The 17,661-nt window shown below is 36.3% G+C and overlaps 1 protein-coding gene across 16 annotated transcripts in view; it reads left to right on the top strand.

Annotated features, from left to right (window-relative positions):
* Nucleotides 1-17,661, top strand: part of ERC2 (ELKS/RAB6-interacting/CAST family member 2) — a 926,312-nt gene that overhangs the window by 419,214 nt on the left and 489,437 nt on the right. For all 16 annotated transcript variants that reach the window (XR_008420534.1, XR_008420536.1, XR_008420537.1 and 13 more), the window contains one exon: nt 12,803-12,940. Coding sequence is in view for 12 of the 16 variants with exons in the window: in XM_053898033.1 (XP_053754008.1) it covers nt 12,803-12,940 (138 nt within the window). In the remaining 4 variants the exon portion in view is untranslated. The remainder of the gene's footprint in view (nt 1-12,802; nt 12,941-17,661) is intronic.

Raw genomic sequence — 17,661 nt, 5'->3', positions numbered from 1 at the left:
GACCTGTGATTTAATAACAAAAGATCTAAGATTTCATCAGAGACCCAGAAAGAGATGAGAAGGAATATGGGACTGAATAAATATTTGAAGAAGTAATAGCTGTAAACTTCCCAAATTTGGCAAAAGATATAAATCTACATATTTAAAAAGATGAGTGAATCCCAAATGGGATAAGCCCAAAGAAATCCATGCTGACACGTCACAATTAAGCCTCTAAAAAGTAAGAAAAGGAAAAAAGATCTTAGAGCACCCAGAGAGAAAGTACTCAGCATTTATAGAGGGATGGATACCAACTCGAATAATAGTGGATTTCTTATCTGAAACCATGGAGTCCAGACAAAATCAGCATGTTTTTCAAATACAGAAAAAACAAAACAAAACAAAACAAAAATAACCCTGCCAGCCATAAATTCTCTAACTGGTGAAACTATCCTTCAGGAATAAAGAGGGAAATAAAGGCATTTTGAAAAAAGGAAAACCAAGAGTATTTGTCCCTAGCTTATCTACCCTTGAACAGTAGCTAAAAGAAGCTCTCTCTAAACAGAAAGGAAATGATAACAGCAGGATTTGAACTTCAGAAAAGAAGAAAGAAGAGTGAAATGGAAAAAATGTGGATAAACATAGTAAACTATCTTCATCCTTATAATTTAAAAAAATTTGACAGTTGAAGCAAAAATTATAGCGATATCTTGTGCTCATTGTATGTAGAGGATATAATGAGACAATTATATTTAAAAAGTGAGGAAAATAAAAGAACCTTAAATAAGTGCAATTTTAGTACTTCACTTGAAGTGACAAAACATTTATATCAGTAGGTTATGACATGTTTCATATGTAAATTGTACCACATACAACAGTTGTTAAGAAAATATATAAAACTGTATACTCAAAAATAGTATAAATAAGTGAAGATGGAATCCTAAAAATATTTCCAGTAACCCTCAGGAAGGCAAGAAAGAAATGGAGGAATGAAAATGGGGGAAATGAACAGAAAACAAATAATAAAATAGCAGACTTAAGCCCTAACATAGCAATAGTTACTTTATGTCAATGGTCAGAATATACCAGTTAAAAGAGATTATCCAAGTAGAGCCAAAAACAAACAAACAAACAAACAAAAAAACACCCCTCCAAACAAACTAAAAAAAACCCCATGACACAATTATATGCTGTCTATAAGAAATTCACTTCAAACACAATGACATTGTTTGTAGGTTGAAAAGAAGAGATAAAGGTATATCATATTAACATTAATTTTTAAAAAAGAGAAATGACTATGTTAATATCAGATTAAGTAGATGTAAGAGCAAAGAAAATTACTGGGAACAATGGGAGACATTATATAATAAAAGAAGTAACCCACCAAGAAGACATAGTGATCCTCAATGTGTATGCACCAAACAAATATATGAAATAAAAACTGATAGAACTAAAAAGGGAAATAGACAAATTCACACTTATAGTTGGGGACTCCCACGCTTCACTATCAGCAGTAGATAGAATTAAGTACAGAAAATTAGCAAATTAAATGAACTGAATAGCTCTATCAACTAACAAGAGCTAGATGACATTTATAAAACACTCTACCCAACAACTGCAAACTATACATTCTTTTCAAGTGTGCATGTAGCATTCATTAAGATAGATCATATTCAGAATTGTAAAACAAACCTGAACATATTTAAAAGAATTGGATTCATATAGTGTGTTGTATGACCATAATAGAGTCAAACTAGAAATCAATAATAGAGGGATATGAGAATCTACAAGTAATCGGTGGTTCAAAGATGCTAAGTAGGGGTGCCTGGCTTACTCAGACCATAGAGCAGGAGACTCCTGATCTAAGGGTTGTGAGTTCGAGCCCTACATTGGGTTTAGAGATTACTTAAAAAAATAAAAATCTTAAAAAAACAAAGATGCTAAGTAAATAATAATTCACGCCTCAAAGATGAAGTCATAAGGTACAAATATACATATAGCTGAATGAAAATGAAAATACAACGTACCAAAATTTGCGGGATGTAGCTAACGCAGTGCTAAAAGGGAACTTTATAGTATTAAATGGTTACATTAGAAAAGAGGAAATGTTACAAGTGAATAATCAAAATTTCTACCTCAACAAACCAGAAAAATAAGAACAAAATAAACCAAAGCCAAGTATAAGGAAGGAATAATAGTAGAGCAAAAATCAATAAAATGTAAAACCTGGAAATAACAGAGAAAATCAATAAAAGCTGCTTATTTGAAAAAAAATCAGTAAAATTGGTAAACCTCCAGCAACACTGACAAAGATAAAAGAAGATGAAAATTACCAATATCAGAAATGAAGCAAGAGATATCATTACAGATTCTGTCGCCATTAAAAAGTGGATAGAGGAATATTATAGACAACTTTCTACTCCTAAATTTGACATCTTAGTGGAAAAGGTCCCATTCCTCAAAAACCACAAACTATCAAAACTTTAAAAAAAAATGAAATACATAACCTGAATAATCTTATAACCATGAGATAAATTGAATTTTTAATTTAAAAGTTCCTATAAGAGAAATTTCCAGGCCCAGAGAGCTTCACTGGAGATTTTTACCAAATAAAGAATTAACACCAATTATACTCAATTTATTTCTGAAAAGGGAAGAGAGAATAGTTTTCAACAAATTTTATGAGACTAATCTTATCTTGGTACCCAAAACAGAAAAATACAATTAAAAAAAAAAAAAAACCCAACTCCCTAAACCAAAGTCACAGACTACTGTCTCTCATGAACTTAAATAAAAGACCCTCAACAAAATATTAGAAAATCAAATGCAAAAATGTATAAAAAGAATAATGTATCATGACTAAGTGAGATTTATTTCAGGTATGCAAGGCTGGTTCAACATTTAAAAATCAATCATTGGAAAAAAATCAATCATTGTTACCTACCATATGAACAGAGTAAAGAAGAAAAAAAAAAAACGTGATCATATTATTTAACATAGAAAAAGCATTTTTTAAAATACAGCACTCATTTATGATTAAAAACTCTTAAGCAAGTTAGGAATAGAGGGCAACCATTTCAGCTAGGTAAAGAACATATACAAAAAAACCTACAGCTAACATCTATCTTTCACTACTAAGATTAAATATATTTCCCCTAAATTCAAGTAAAAAGCAAGGATGTTTACTCTTACTACTGCTATATAACACAGTACTCTGAAGTGCTCACCACTGTGATAAGAGAAAAAATTAAAAAATAAAACCATCCCTTTTTTCCAAATGACATGATTGTCTACATAGAAAATCCCAAAGTATCTTTAAAAAGAAAAAAAAAAAAAGCTCCTAGAACTAATAAGTGAGTTCAGTAAAATCTCAGGATACAAGATCAACAGACAAAAATTAATTACATTTCTATATACTAAAATGAATATGTGGAAAGTAAAATTAAAAATAGAATTTAAGTTGTAATAACTCCAAAGAAAATGAAATACTTATAAATAAATTTACCAAAACATGTACAGGATCTGTATACTGAAATATACAAAATGTTGATGAAAAAATCAAAGAGGACCTAAGCAAATTGAGATATGTATTATATTCATAGTTTAAAAAACTCAGCATATTAAAAATGTCAATTTTCCCCAAATTGAGCTATAGGTTTAATGAAATTCCTTTCAAAATCCTAAGGGTTTTTATTGACATATACAGGCTTATTATAATTTTTTTTTATGGAAAGGCACAAGCCCTAGATTAGCTAAAACATTCTTTTAAAAAAGGTGATATTAACCCTCTACAGCTACTGTAATCAAGACAATTTCCTATTATTGGAGTGACAGATCAATGGAACAGAATAAAGCATCCAGCTATATATCCACACAAATATGCCTAATTAATATTTTACAATGGTGCAAAGACATTTCAATGGAGGAAAAATAGCTTTTGAACAAATGGTGTTGGATTAACTGGACATCTGTAGGCAACAAAAATGAACATTGACTTAAAACTCACACCTTATACAAAAATTAACTCAAAATAAAATGTAAAACATGAAACTATAAATTTGTTAGAAAAACTATAGGATAAAATCATCAGAATGTAGGGCTAAGTAATGAGTTCATAGAATTGACATTAAAAGTATGATCTATAAATTGGACCTTCTGCTCTGTGAAACACCTGTTAAGAGGATGAAAAGGTAAGCGACAGACTGGGAGAAAATAATTGTAAGCCATATATCTTACAAGGGATTGGTATCTGGAATACTCTCCACAGAACTTTGAAAAGTCACCAGTAAATCAAAACCAAAATCAAGCCAATTAGAAAACAGCCAAAAGACATGACCAGATATTTACTGAAGAGGATGTACAGATGGCAAATATGCACATGAAAAGGTGTTCAATGTCATTAACCACAAGGGGAACTGCAAAATAAAACTACAATGAGAGAGGCACCTGGGTGGCTCAGTCTGTTAGGCGTCCGACTTCGGCTCAGGTCATGATCTCGCGGTCCATGAGTTTGAGCCCCGCCTCGGTCTCTGTGCTGACAGCTCAGAGCCTGGAACCTGTTTCAGATTCTGTGTCTCCCTCTCTCTCTGACCCTCCCTTGTTCATGATCTGTTTCTCTCTGTCTCAAAAATAAATAAATGTTAAAAAAAACTACAATGAGATGTCACTATACATCTGTTGGAATTACTAAAATAATAAGTCATGACAACAGCAAAAGTGTTGGTGGGAATGTAGAAAAATTAGATGTTTCCTACATTGCTGGTGGGAATGTAAAATGGTACAGCCACTTTGGAAAACAGTTTGGCGGTTTCTTATACAGTTAAAATCACAAGTCCCATGACCCAGAAATTTCACTCTGGTGGCATTTATATCAGAGAAATGAAAACTTATGTTCATAGAAAAAACTTATATGTGAATATTCATAGTCTCCTATTTATAATAGCCCCAAACCAGAAACAAGCCAAGTGTCCTTTAACAGGTAAATGGTTAAACAGGCTGGTATATCCATACCATGGGCTACTACTTAATAATAAAAGAGAACAAATTATTGATAGACATAACAACGTGGATGACTTTCCAGAGAATCATACTGAATGAAAAAAAAAAAAAAAAAAAACACTGCCAAAGGTTATGTACTGTATTCCTGTGTTTGTGTAACATTTGTGAAATGACAAAGTTATAGAAATGGAGGACAAATTCATGGTTGCCAGGGGTTAGAGATGGGGGGCAGAGACAGAAGAGGAGTGGGAGCAATTATAAAAGGACAATACAAGGGATCTTTTGGGGGATAGAATTGTTCTGTATCCTGACCTTAGAGGTGGTCACATGAATCTACGTATGTGATACAGTTGCATAGGACTAAATACAGACACACATACACACCAATGAGTGCATGTAAAAATGGTGATACCTGAATAAGATCAGTGGATTGTATGAACATCAATTTCCAGCTTGTGATATTGTACTATAGTTATGCTAGATTTTACTATTAGAGGAAACTGGGTAAAAAGTGTAAAAGGTATCTCTTAATATAATTTCTTACAACTGCATGGAAATCTCAATTATCTCATTATAAAATGTTAAAAAAAATAAAAGCAAGTATTTAGGACAGTTCCTGGTTTGTAGTGAAGAGGTCTGGGGCATACACTACCTAACCTTTTTATAAGCTGAAAGTTTATTTTTATTTAATTTTAGGCCATATAAAAATGACTGCATCAGAAATGCCATGTTAAAATGTCACACATCCCATTATAATTAATTCTTCAGATTTGGATAAATTTCTCTTTTAGAATTCTTTGTTTAAGGAATCTTTTAAAACGCTTCTCTGTTTTTATTCCAAATGAAATATATAGGGATAGTAGGCAGAATTCTAGGATGGCCCTCATGACATGGGCTCCCCAGGTGTTATGTCAATGTTTAGATTACATTTTATGCAAAAGGGAATTTGCAGATGTAATTAAGATTGCTATTCAATTGACCTTGAGTTAACCAAAAGGGAGATTATCTGGGTGGGCTTGAACTAATCACTTGAGCATTATAAATTTGAGTCTAGAGGTCAGAGACAGAAAAGTCAGAAAAATTCAAAGCATGGAGGAGGGGATTTGACGTGCAAAAGTGCTCTGTTGCTAGTTTTGAAGATGGAGAGGGGCATATAGCGAAGACCTGAGGCAGGTTCTCGTTGCTAAGAACAACTTCTAACTAATACCTAGCAGTGAAGTGAATAATGCCAACAATCTGAATGATCTTGAAAGAGGACCCCAAGTTCCAGATGAGAACTCATGCTGATTGACCTTTTGATATCTACTTTCTGAGACCTTAGGCAGAGAAACCAATTACACCACATTTGGACTTCTGGTGTATAGATTGTGGGACAATACATTCATATTGTTTTAACCTGCAAAGTTTGTGGTAATATTTTATGTAGCAATGGAAACCCATACAGTGGGTTGATTTAAATCTTTGTATTTAAATCCATTTTGTAGTGGATCCTGTTTTAGCAACCAGTGTTGCCTTTTCTTTGGTGTTATGTAAAGGGTATTTCTGGAGAAGGATTTTGGGAAGATGGAGGAGTAGAAGGCACCAGGAATTTGTCTCTCCATCTAGACAACAATTGAACCGGCAGAACCTGTCTAATGTAACTATTTTGGAAGTCTGTAGTCCATTAAAGGCTTACAACTTCCAGGGAAGGCTTAGATGGTAAAATGCAGTTAATTTGGGTCAATGTTAGCTCTTAACACAGTAGAAGCTAACCATTTCCCACCCTTCAGCCAAGTGGCAGGCAGCTAAACATGTGTGCCTGGAGCAACCTGCACACAGCTTGCAGGAGCCACGGTGAATAAAAAGAAACCTGCCTTCCAAATATCAAGGAACTGTGTTCTGATCATTGATTGTTGCTTCTGATCAGAGGTGCAGTCAGAGTCAGCAGCCATTGTTGTTACACCTCCCCACATTGGTGCAAGCCCCTCCCCTTCTGCTGAAGTGACTTTCAGGAGACTTAAAAGGCTGGCAGTCTTTTTCCCTCCCCATTTTCTCTTTTGAGAGCCATACATTGAGGACTAGGACATTCATGAACAAGTTCATATATAAGGAAAATTAGAAAGTGAGGACACATACCCAGGAAAAGACACAGGCTCAGAAAAGACCTAAGAAGACCTTATATGTATACCTCAGACTGATCTTTGGCACAGAAATAGCCAACAACAACAGCAACGATGACAGCAACAAACACAAAATAAGAAACAGTAAACGACAACAATAACAAAAACAGCAAACCCTGGGATATGGAGAGAAGCTGATTTCCAGAGTACCACACTGTGAGTTTCAAACATCTAGTTTTCAACAACAGCAAAAATCACAAGGCATGCAGAAAGCAGGAAAGTACGATCTATTCAAAGGGGAAAAAATGAACAGAAACTGATCCTGAGAAGACTTGATGGCAGATCTACTAGACAAAGATTAAAAAAATTTTTTTAATGTTTATTTATTTTTGAGAGACAGAGAGAGACAGCATGAGCAGGGGAGGGGCAGAGAGAGAGAGGGAGACACAGAACATGAAGCAGGCTCCAGGCTCTGAGCTATCAGCACAGAGCCCGACATGGGGCTTGAACTCACAAGCCGTGAGATCATGACCTGAGCCAAAGTCGGACACTTAACCAACTGAGCCACCCAGGCACCTCTAGACAAAGATTTTAAAACAACACTCTAAAAGAACTAATGGGAGATGTGGGGGAAATAGAGAAAACAATGTATGAACAAAATGGAAATATCGATGAAAAGATAGAAAACCTCAGAGGAAACCAAAAGGAAATTCTGGAGATGAAAAAGTATAATAACTGAAATGAAAAATTCACTAGAAGGATTCAAAGGCAGCTTTGAGTAGGCAGAAGAACCAATGAACTTGAAACAAAAAAAAATATTGAAGAAAATTAAGCAGAATCTGAGGGGCCTCTGAGACATCATCAAGTGGACCAACACACACATTAGGGGAGTCCCAGAAAGGAGAGAGATAAAGGGGCAAAGGAAATTTTTGAAGAAATAATGGCTGATACTTTGCAAATTTGATTTAAGACATGAATATGAACATCCAGGAAGCTCAATAAACTCTCAGAAAAATGAATGCAAAGGGACCCACACCAGGATACATTATAACCAAACTTTTGAAATCCCGAGACAAAGATATACTTTCTTGAAAGCATCAAGAGAGAAGTGACTTGTCACTTGCAAGGGATCCTAAATAAGTTTATAAGCAGTTTTCTGATCAGAAACTTTGGAGGCCAGAAGACAGTGGGTTGATATAATTAAATGATAAAAGAAAAAAAAAAACTGTTAACCAAGAATCATATATTCAGCAAAACTGTTCTTCAAGAGTGAGGGAAAAATTAAGATACTCCCAAATAAACAAAAGCTTAGAAGTTTGTTACCACTGGAACTGACTTACAAGAAGTGCTCAAGGGAGTCATGCAGGGTGAAATGAAAGGACACTAGATGGTAACTCAAAGCCATGTAAGAAATAAATATTTCAATAAAGGCAAATACATGGGCAAATATAAAAGCTACTATTATTGTAGCAACGGTTTGTAACTCCACTTTCTGTTTTCTACATGATCTAAGAGAATGATTTATTTTATTATTATTATTTTAAATGTTTTATTTGTTTCTGAGAGAGGGCAAATAGGGGAGGGGCAGAGAGAGGAGGACCGAGGATCTGAAGCCAACTCTGGGCTGATAGCTGCGAGCCTGATGTGGGGCTTGCACTCATGAACTGTGAGATCATGACCTGAGCCAAAGTCCGATGCTCAACCTACTGAGCCACCCAGGCGCCCTTGAGACTAATATATTTTAAGAAACTATTAGTCTAAAAGCTAGTATCATTGTAACTTTGGTTTGTAACTTTATGTTTAATTTTCTATGTAATGTAAGAGACTAATGCATTAAAAAGAATCATTAGTTTATATTTGTGAGTACACCATGTATAAAGATATAATTTTGTGACATCAGCAACCAAAAGGGGTGGAGATGGAGCTGTAAAAGAGTCGAGTTTTTGTATGTTATTGAAACTAAACTAGTATAAATTCAAAGTGTTACGTGTTATAAATTTTGGATGTTACATGTAATACCCATGGTAGTCACAAAGAAAATAGGTGTAGAACACACACACACACACACACGCACACACACAAAACGATAATACAATTCAATAATTTCAGTACAAAAAAATCAACTAAGTACAAAAGAAGACAGCAATGCAGGAAATGAACAAAAAACATTATCAGGTATGCAAGAAACAAATAACAAAATGACAGATATAAATTCCTCCTTTTCAATAATTACTTTAAATGGATTAAAGTCTCTAATTGAGAGACAGAGATTGGCAGAATGGATTAAGATCAATCATAAAAACAGCCCACCCTCAACATGATACAACTATATGCTATCTATGAAAGACTCACTTTAGATCCAAAGACACAAATAGATTGAAAGTGAAAGCAAGGAGAAATATGTCCTTTGCAAGTAGTAATGGAAAGAGAAAAGTTTACAAGAGACAAAGGCATTATAAATTAATTAAAGTTTCAATACTATCAGAAGATATGACATATATAGGCATGTATGAACCTAATGACAGGCCATCAAAATATGTGAAGCAAAAAGTGACAGACCTGAAGGAGGAAAAAGACAGTTTTGCAATAATCGTTGGGGACACCATTACCCCACTCTTAATAATAAAACAACCAGAGAGAAGATACGTAGGGAAATAGAGGACTTAACACAGTAAATCAACAAGGTCTAACAGACATATTCAGAATACTCTACCCAACAATGACAGCATGTGTAATTTTCTCAAGTGCACTTGGGGCATTCCCCATATTCATCCCCAGATTAAGTCTCAATATATTTTCAAAAGATACATGTCATACAGACTATTTTCTCCAACCACAAGAGGATGAAGTTAGAAATCAGTAACAGAAAAAATGGAAAATTTGCAAAGTTATAGAAATTAAACAACATTTATTTATTTATTTATTTATTTATTTATTTAGACAATGTGAGCAAGGGAGAGGGGCAGAGGGGGAGAGAGAGAGAGAGAGAGAAAAGCTTAAGCAGCCTTCACGCTCAGTGTGGAGGCCAACACAGGGCTTGATTCCACAACCCTGGGATCATGACTTGAGCCAAAATCAAGAGTTGGATGCTCAACCAACTAAGCCACCCAGGTGCCCCAAATAATACACTCGTTAACAATGAATGAATTGAAGGGGAAAAAAAAAGTTAGAGAGGGAGACAGCCAAACCATAAGAGACTCTTAAAAACTGAGAATAAACTGAGGGTTGATGGGGGGTGGGAGGGAGAGGGGGTGGGTGATGGGCATTGAGGAGGGCACCTGTTGGGATGAGCACTGGGTGTTGTATGGAAACCAATTTGACAATAAATTTCATATTAAAAAAAAAACAATGAATGAATCAAAACAAATCAAAAAGAAGTGAAAAAATTCTTAAAGACGAATGAAATCAAAAGTGCAGTGTACCAAAACATATGGAATGTAGAGAAAGCAGTACTAAGGGGGAGATTTATGCATCAAAAGAATTATCACCAGAGTGAAAAGGCAACCCACAGAATTGGAGAGAACATTTATAAATTATATGTGTTAAGGGATTTATATGCACAATATACAGAGAATACTTAAAACTCGACAACAAAAATCAAACGTGATTCAAAAATGGACAAAAGCGTTTGAATAGGCATTTCTCCCAAGAAGATATACAGATGACCAGTAGGCACATGGAAAGATCACTCAACATTATTAGTCATTAGGGAAATGAAAATCAAAACTACAACGAGACACCATCTTTTACCCATTAGGATGGCTATTATCAAAAAACCATAAAATACCAAGTGCTATTATATTACCTGCATACTGGTAGGACCCCAGCCCTAATCCTCTTCAGTCCTCTCAGTGATTTGGGGAGACCCCAGGGAGTCTCTCACAGGCTTACAGCCTCAATTTCCAGTGCCCAAAGTCCCTTGAAATCAGTGCCTACCACTGCCCCAGGGCTGATGCCCTGAGGAAAGGTGTCCTCTGTCCTGTCCAGGGCACTGTCTCCCAGAGTGACAGGGGGTGCCTAATTAGTTTGTTTGGGACCACCATGGATTTACACATTTTCATGTACACAGATGTATCTGTGGGTATGGGCATACTCAAAATAATAAGACACGGTCTCCTCATAGAGCCAGTCTTCTCAGCTGTTAGCTTCTTTTACATAACGAGTATCATCCTGACATGTAACTATCCATATTCTTGTTCACCCATATATTTATTTATGGAATTGTGTAACCACATGAACACTTGTCTGGAATGGAGGAAACCTTTGTTTTGACTGCAGATGATTATGCCTTTGAGTTCCTGTGTTTTCCATGGAAGGACAGTGAATTCTCACAGTGGGCAGGAATACATTGCATTTTGATGAAAGAGAGACTAATTATTTGACCTATAACTTGAGTTTCCAGGATGTCTGTCTCAAGGCAGAAAACATGTCTTATTGAAAAGATATATTGGTGGGGAAAAAAAAGGAAAGAAGTAGGGAGAGAGGGAAGATGAAGGAAGGAAGGAAGGGAGAGAGGGAGGGAGGGGTAAAAGTCCATTTCTGTTCATTCAAATAGATTGTAGCCATTGGAAAAATTAGCCAAGTCCTGTGTCCTGCCAGTTGAGCGTCAGCAAGGTCAATGTTTTTGCATTCAGAGATATTTTGATGCTGCTACCACGGCCACTCCCACTGTCACCCTCTTCTCCTCCTCCTCGTTGCTGCAACTTCTGTCATTATTTGTATCTTATTCCAGATTTATGCTGAATGAATCAAATAATCCAAAAATTTGTTTAAGTCACACACTGTTAAACATGCATTTGGAATGATTTCGTGCGAAAGCCTGGGTGCAGAGTACAAATATTTTGAATGGACTTATCTTAGAGTTGTACTGCTTTTTTTACTTGTCACTTTAAAACCCTTAATATGAATAAATTGTTTGTACAGTGTTTTTTTTAATCCTTAGATAAGAAATACATGGTTTGAAAGCAGAGAATAAAAACATGAATGATAATGTACGCAATGCCCAGGAAAGGTCCTTGCTGCTGCTCATGGGCAGGCGTTATAATCAGCCATTTAGCGTGTTTATTTCAGGCTGCAGATAGTGGATAAAAGTGGCTGGTTGGTTGCCAGCACATGATTTAGTTGCCAAATAGAGTGTGTAGTACTTGTTACATTTGATTTATATCATAAGTTCTTCCCATTAACGGTCTACTGATGATAACCTAGTTGGCTTTTCATGTGGTTACTTTGAAACAGCCACTTGACAACATTTAGCATATCACAAAGTTTAATACTGAATACAGGAGTGAGTGAATGACAACAACATAGGTCCTGCCTTATATTATTCTGGTGCTTAATGCAGAATGGACACCCAATACTAGTCTTTTCATTGAATGAAAAAATCCTGCACATGTATTCCCTGATACACTGTACGAAGATTAGGTTACGGACTTCAGACTTAAAGGTCTGGTGGGAGGGATAGGAATAATAGTGCTTACATATCTGAAGGGCTTGCATCTGTATACAAAGAGGTAGTCTGCTTATCTGTATTGCCATTTGAATACAAAGTTGAATTATGGAAGGATGAAGGACTCATCAAGATGGCCTTGATTCTAAGTCAGTATAACCTTGTAATGATGACAGTGTCCATAACCTTGGTCTATTTTTTAAAACAGGTCCACTTCAGGAATGTTGTCCTTGGATATGTAATAAAATATGCATTAAATATAGTTAATTTTTATTTTCAGATTGAAAACTTGCAAGAACAGCTTAGGGATAAAGACAAGCAACTAACCAATCTGAAAGACAGAGTAAAGTCCTTGCAGACAGATTCTAGTAACACGGATACTGCGCTAGCAACACTAGAAGAGGCTTTGTCAGAAAAGGTGAGCTTGGGCTGAATAATGGGGGTGGTTGGGAGGAAGTGATCTAAATGTATTTAAATGTGCCTGCCTTTCTCTATGTGCTCTCACTACCCCCAGTCCCAGCTGGACCTCCCACTGCCGTGTTAGCCCTCCTCAGTAGACTTGGCACATTAAATAAGCCAGGAGATCCTTGAAATGCAAACCTGATTACATCACATTTGGCCCTGCTTGAAAACCTTCACTAGCTTGTTACTTTTCTTAGGATGGTAAAAACTGAAATCCTTAACCTGGCCTATATAGTCCATCCCTTCATCTGATCTGGCTCATACCTGGTCATCTACCTCTCTGCCTGCCTTACTCTTCTCTCCTTCCCATCCTTCTTTCCTCTTTCCTTTTCTCCCTTGTATCCTCCCTCCCTTCCTTCTTCCCTTCTTTCCTTCCTTCTTTTCCAGCCTCATCCCCATCTGTCTTTCCTCATTCTTTGTATTCTAGCTATGCTGGCCTTCTAAATGTTCAAGTCCACTATGTTCCCTCCTGCCTCAGACCCTTTTCATACCCAATTACCTAGCCTAGAATGTTCTTTACTTCCTGGAGATTTTAATTCATCTCCTTATGGGAGTTCAGCTTCCTGAGAAGCTGTATTGCACAGTAGTCAGGGATATGGACTTTGAGAGCTAGACTGCCTGTCTTCTATATTCCGCATTTTCATAGTCTATAAACTGATATAATAAGGTCAAGTGGAAGGAGACCTATGAGCCAGTCTCAGCCCTGCCACTAACTTACTGGTTGACCTTGGCAGGTAACTGCCTTTCTCAGTACCTCAAATTTGTGTAATGGAAGGCATTAGTTTAAATGGCCACAGGTTTTTTAAGCCATGTATTTTAAAGAAGCCTTCTTTGACTTCTGCTTCAGAATCACCAGGAGTTGCCTGTTGAAAATCTAAATTATTAGGTTCCATCTATACCTACTAAATCAGAACCTTGAAAGGGCTTGGGATTCTGTGTTTTAAGAAGTTCCTTGAATCATTGTGATGTACACTCTAGTCTGAGAGCCTCTGTAGTATATAAAAAAATAGAGAAGCTAAAAAGATGATCTAATTCTTTTTATGGCTAGAAAGAAATTATAACATTGTCACATTTATAATATTAAATTATAAAGATTTAATTTGAAAACTTATAAGAATAAATAAGATGATTTTTCAGGGAAAATATTCTTTTTAATATTTTCAAGAATTTATTACCAAAACTCTGTAGTAATTTTGTTTGTAAAACATTTGAATGAGTGAATTGGTAAAAACTATTAATGATTATGTATTCTGTTTGCAGTTTTGAGTAATATGATGTCAGTCCATTACTACCTCTCAATTTCTTTCTGTAACTTTACATAAACATATACTATATAATTTTTTTATATCGTGGATTCTTGGCAGGATTTTATCATTTTTTCCACCGGCCCTATTAAGATTAGATTTATTCTAGTTTAAATCCCCAAACAATTTCCAAATCTGAAACTACTCTTTTTATCTAAGCACCTCCTTTGAGAAGAAGGGGATGACTGCAAGGAAGGCTGAGGTCTGTGGGAGTCTGACCCCCCTCAAACTCATGCCACCACTTGAGAGTTATTGCCTCCCATGGGGCAAGCCTCTTCTCTTAGTGCCTTATTTTCAAAATTTGCTGACCTCTAAGTTCCATTGTCTGTGGAACTACCTTGATAATAATTAATCAGCCTGCTGATCCAGAATCTCAAGTACATGAAATCTGATTTGGGCAATACATGAGGAGTTGAGTAGTTAGATACCTTGTAGGGCGAGATAGGGAACAAAAATGAGGGAAGAGGGTTTGGTGTGAGACAGTAAGAATTGCTGGCAACTGTGGCAAGCTGCGGAGTCTTTGACCTGCCTCAGATCATTCAAGTTCACATAACACATTAAAGTATTATGATGCTCAAGTCAAATATGATGTGGGCCAGCTTTGGCCTGTGAACTCTTAGTTTTCAAACCTTATTTGCATCTGACTTGTAGATTTTCACAGTATTGAAGAATACAAGCAAACACAGATCAATTTATATGGAGGGAATTTTTAAAAGTTGTTAAAATCAGGATATTAGTGTATTTGATAAGCACAGATAAAAACATTGGATAGGAACTGTCAAGGTTCTCTATCATGGGTCGAAGAATAGTAGATTCCTTTTAAGTATTTATCCCAGTGGGTATCAAACTTTTGTTTTGTATCCAAATATTCTTATCATCTAGGGTTCTTCTTCTTCTTCTTCTTCTTCTTCTTTTTTAATTCTCAAGTTAGTTAACATACCATGCAGTCTTGGCTTCAGGAGTAGAACCCAGTGATTCATCACTTACCTATGACATCCAATTGGGAGCTTCTTCAAATAACAGTTTCCTGGGTCCCATTTCCTAGTGATTCTGATTCAGTTGCTTTGCTCTGGGGCCAAGGAACCTATGATTTTTACAAGCATGCCCAGTGATTCTGATGAAAGTGGTCAGGTGACCACACCTTAAGAAATACCAAACCCATCCTCTTCCATTTTAAAGATGGGAAATTGGCTCAATGAGATGAAATGACTTGCCCAGAGATGAAAATTTTGGACAGGTACAGCACCATTCCCCATTTCTGGGTTCTGGGGCTATGTCATGGACAGACCGTGGCATGGCCTATGCTAACTTCTGAACCCAATACTCCAGGAAACCACTTCTAATCTAAGTTGGCCCTTGGTTGGGACTTTGTTGTCTCCCCTGGACTATCCCAGGGCCACTCAGCTCATGGGTGATGGAATGGGACTGAAATTCAAACCTGATAATTGTGCTTTTGACAACATCACAATCACCTTTATTGGCCCTTCCCTCACAAGGTTCATTCAGTTTTATCCTCATTTAATTGAACAGACCCCCTGGAACAAGATGGTACAAAAAATAAAATGATTAATTAAAACTTTTGGATTCATAGAGCATCTAATTATTTGCTGTCATTTGGCTGATAAATAGAACCTATTAGGCACTATTCACCATTCCACTTGGGTTGTGACATTCTGGGAAGTATGTTATTCCTTTTAGTTTCCAGGAACTTATATACATATTCACAGTGCAAAAAAATAATGCCATTTAGCAAGTTAAGATTGAGTATGACATAGTTCTAGGATTGACACACAGAAGCTCAAGAGACGGAACCCACAGTATTTATAAAGCTGGTCTCGCCAAGTTTGCTGTAGCCATATAGCAGATAAGCAGTTGAGAAAGGCAGATAACAGAGCCGGAGGCCACTGCAATTCAGTTCCCGCTCAGTGATAAAGCACAAATAGATTAGATTCGTGCAGAGCCAGATGAGTGCACAAGGAACACTTGCCAATGCAAATAAGACTAAAACAAGAACACATTGTTGGAATTTCTGCAAGTTAGTTGTTAATCAAGTAGATCATGGCATATTAGGGCCTTTTAACACATGTTTTTGACATCTGGCCCTGCGTGGCTGACAGTTAAATTAGTTTTGTGATTGACGGAGAAATATTTCGTAGTATTGAATCATCAATAACACTTAAAAACATTATAGTGCTTGCTGATTTTTTTTGTCATCAATGCCCAGTCAATAGTAAAAGTGGTTAGAGTGAATCAACCTACTTACCAAATGACTCTGACACCTTCTGGATGTTAACACGTATACTTAATTTTATTTCCCTTCCTTTGAAGCTAAGATGATCCCTAATTTGACTTCTTATTCGTGCCTCCAGCATGCCAGACAGTCTGCCCAGCCATGGGTTAAAAGACTCACAGGAGTTGAGTGCCTTCTTTGGAAAGCTGGGCTGGGAGGAATGGACATGCAGTAAAACCACATGAAGGGTGCCGAGTGGGAATAAACGCCATATGATCCGGCAGGAGTGATTCCTGGGAAGGCTTCCAAATAGTGAAGTGACATAGTCAGTTTGGGACTTTAAAAAAATGTCACTCCAACATCCCATATGGTGGAAATGATGGGATGGAGAGGGCCTGGTAGCTGGGTGACCATTTGTGATGCTTTTGCAGTAAGTGTAGGCATAAGGCAGTAAGGGCTCAGTTGCCGAAATTTTTAAAAGCTCTTAAGAGACTTCCTGTGCACTGAGGCCATTGTCTTCTTTTGTAGATCCCATAATTATCCACTCACCAGTGTCACAGACAGAGTGAAATAGGACTATAACTGGAATCAAGAAGAAACAAATGTAGGCAATTAGTAGACTGATTTGTTCTGTTTCCACCCCCACTGTTGTAATAATATACTTCATTTTAAAGTGTTTTTAACTAATTGCAAAACAATAATGATACTTCTTTTTTTCCTTGAAAGCATTAAGTACATAAATTATTGTCATTGGGGTAGAACAGTTACTTCCCTGGGGGACCTTAAATCACAGGCTAAGTGTTCAAACTAACTTCCCTCTGCACCACATACTGTTTTACATTGTCTTATGTATCAGGCCTTGTCTTGTACTATGTACTTATAAGCATATAAAAGATAATATCAGGATCCTTAAAAGTAGCTGTTGCACCAGTATTTTTTAAGGATCACTATCCAGAAAGGATGCTGTATTTTGTCAAATGCTTTTTCTACATCTATTGAAAAGATCATATGGTTCTTATTCTTTCTTTTATTAATGTGGCATATCACATTGATTGATTTGTGAATATTGAACCAGCCCTGCTGCCCAGGAATGAGTCCTGGTGATCATGGTGAATAATTCTTCTAATGTACTGTTGAATTCGA

Source organism: Panthera pardus, unplaced genomic scaffold (assembly GCF_024362965.1).
Source record: "Panthera pardus isolate Hobbes unplaced genomic scaffold, ASM2436296v1 HiC_scaffold_8, whole genome shotgun sequence".
Taxonomy (NCBI): domain Eukaryota; kingdom Metazoa; phylum Chordata; class Mammalia; order Carnivora; family Felidae; genus Panthera; species Panthera pardus.
This window is presented reverse-complemented; position numbering and strand designations above follow the sequence as displayed.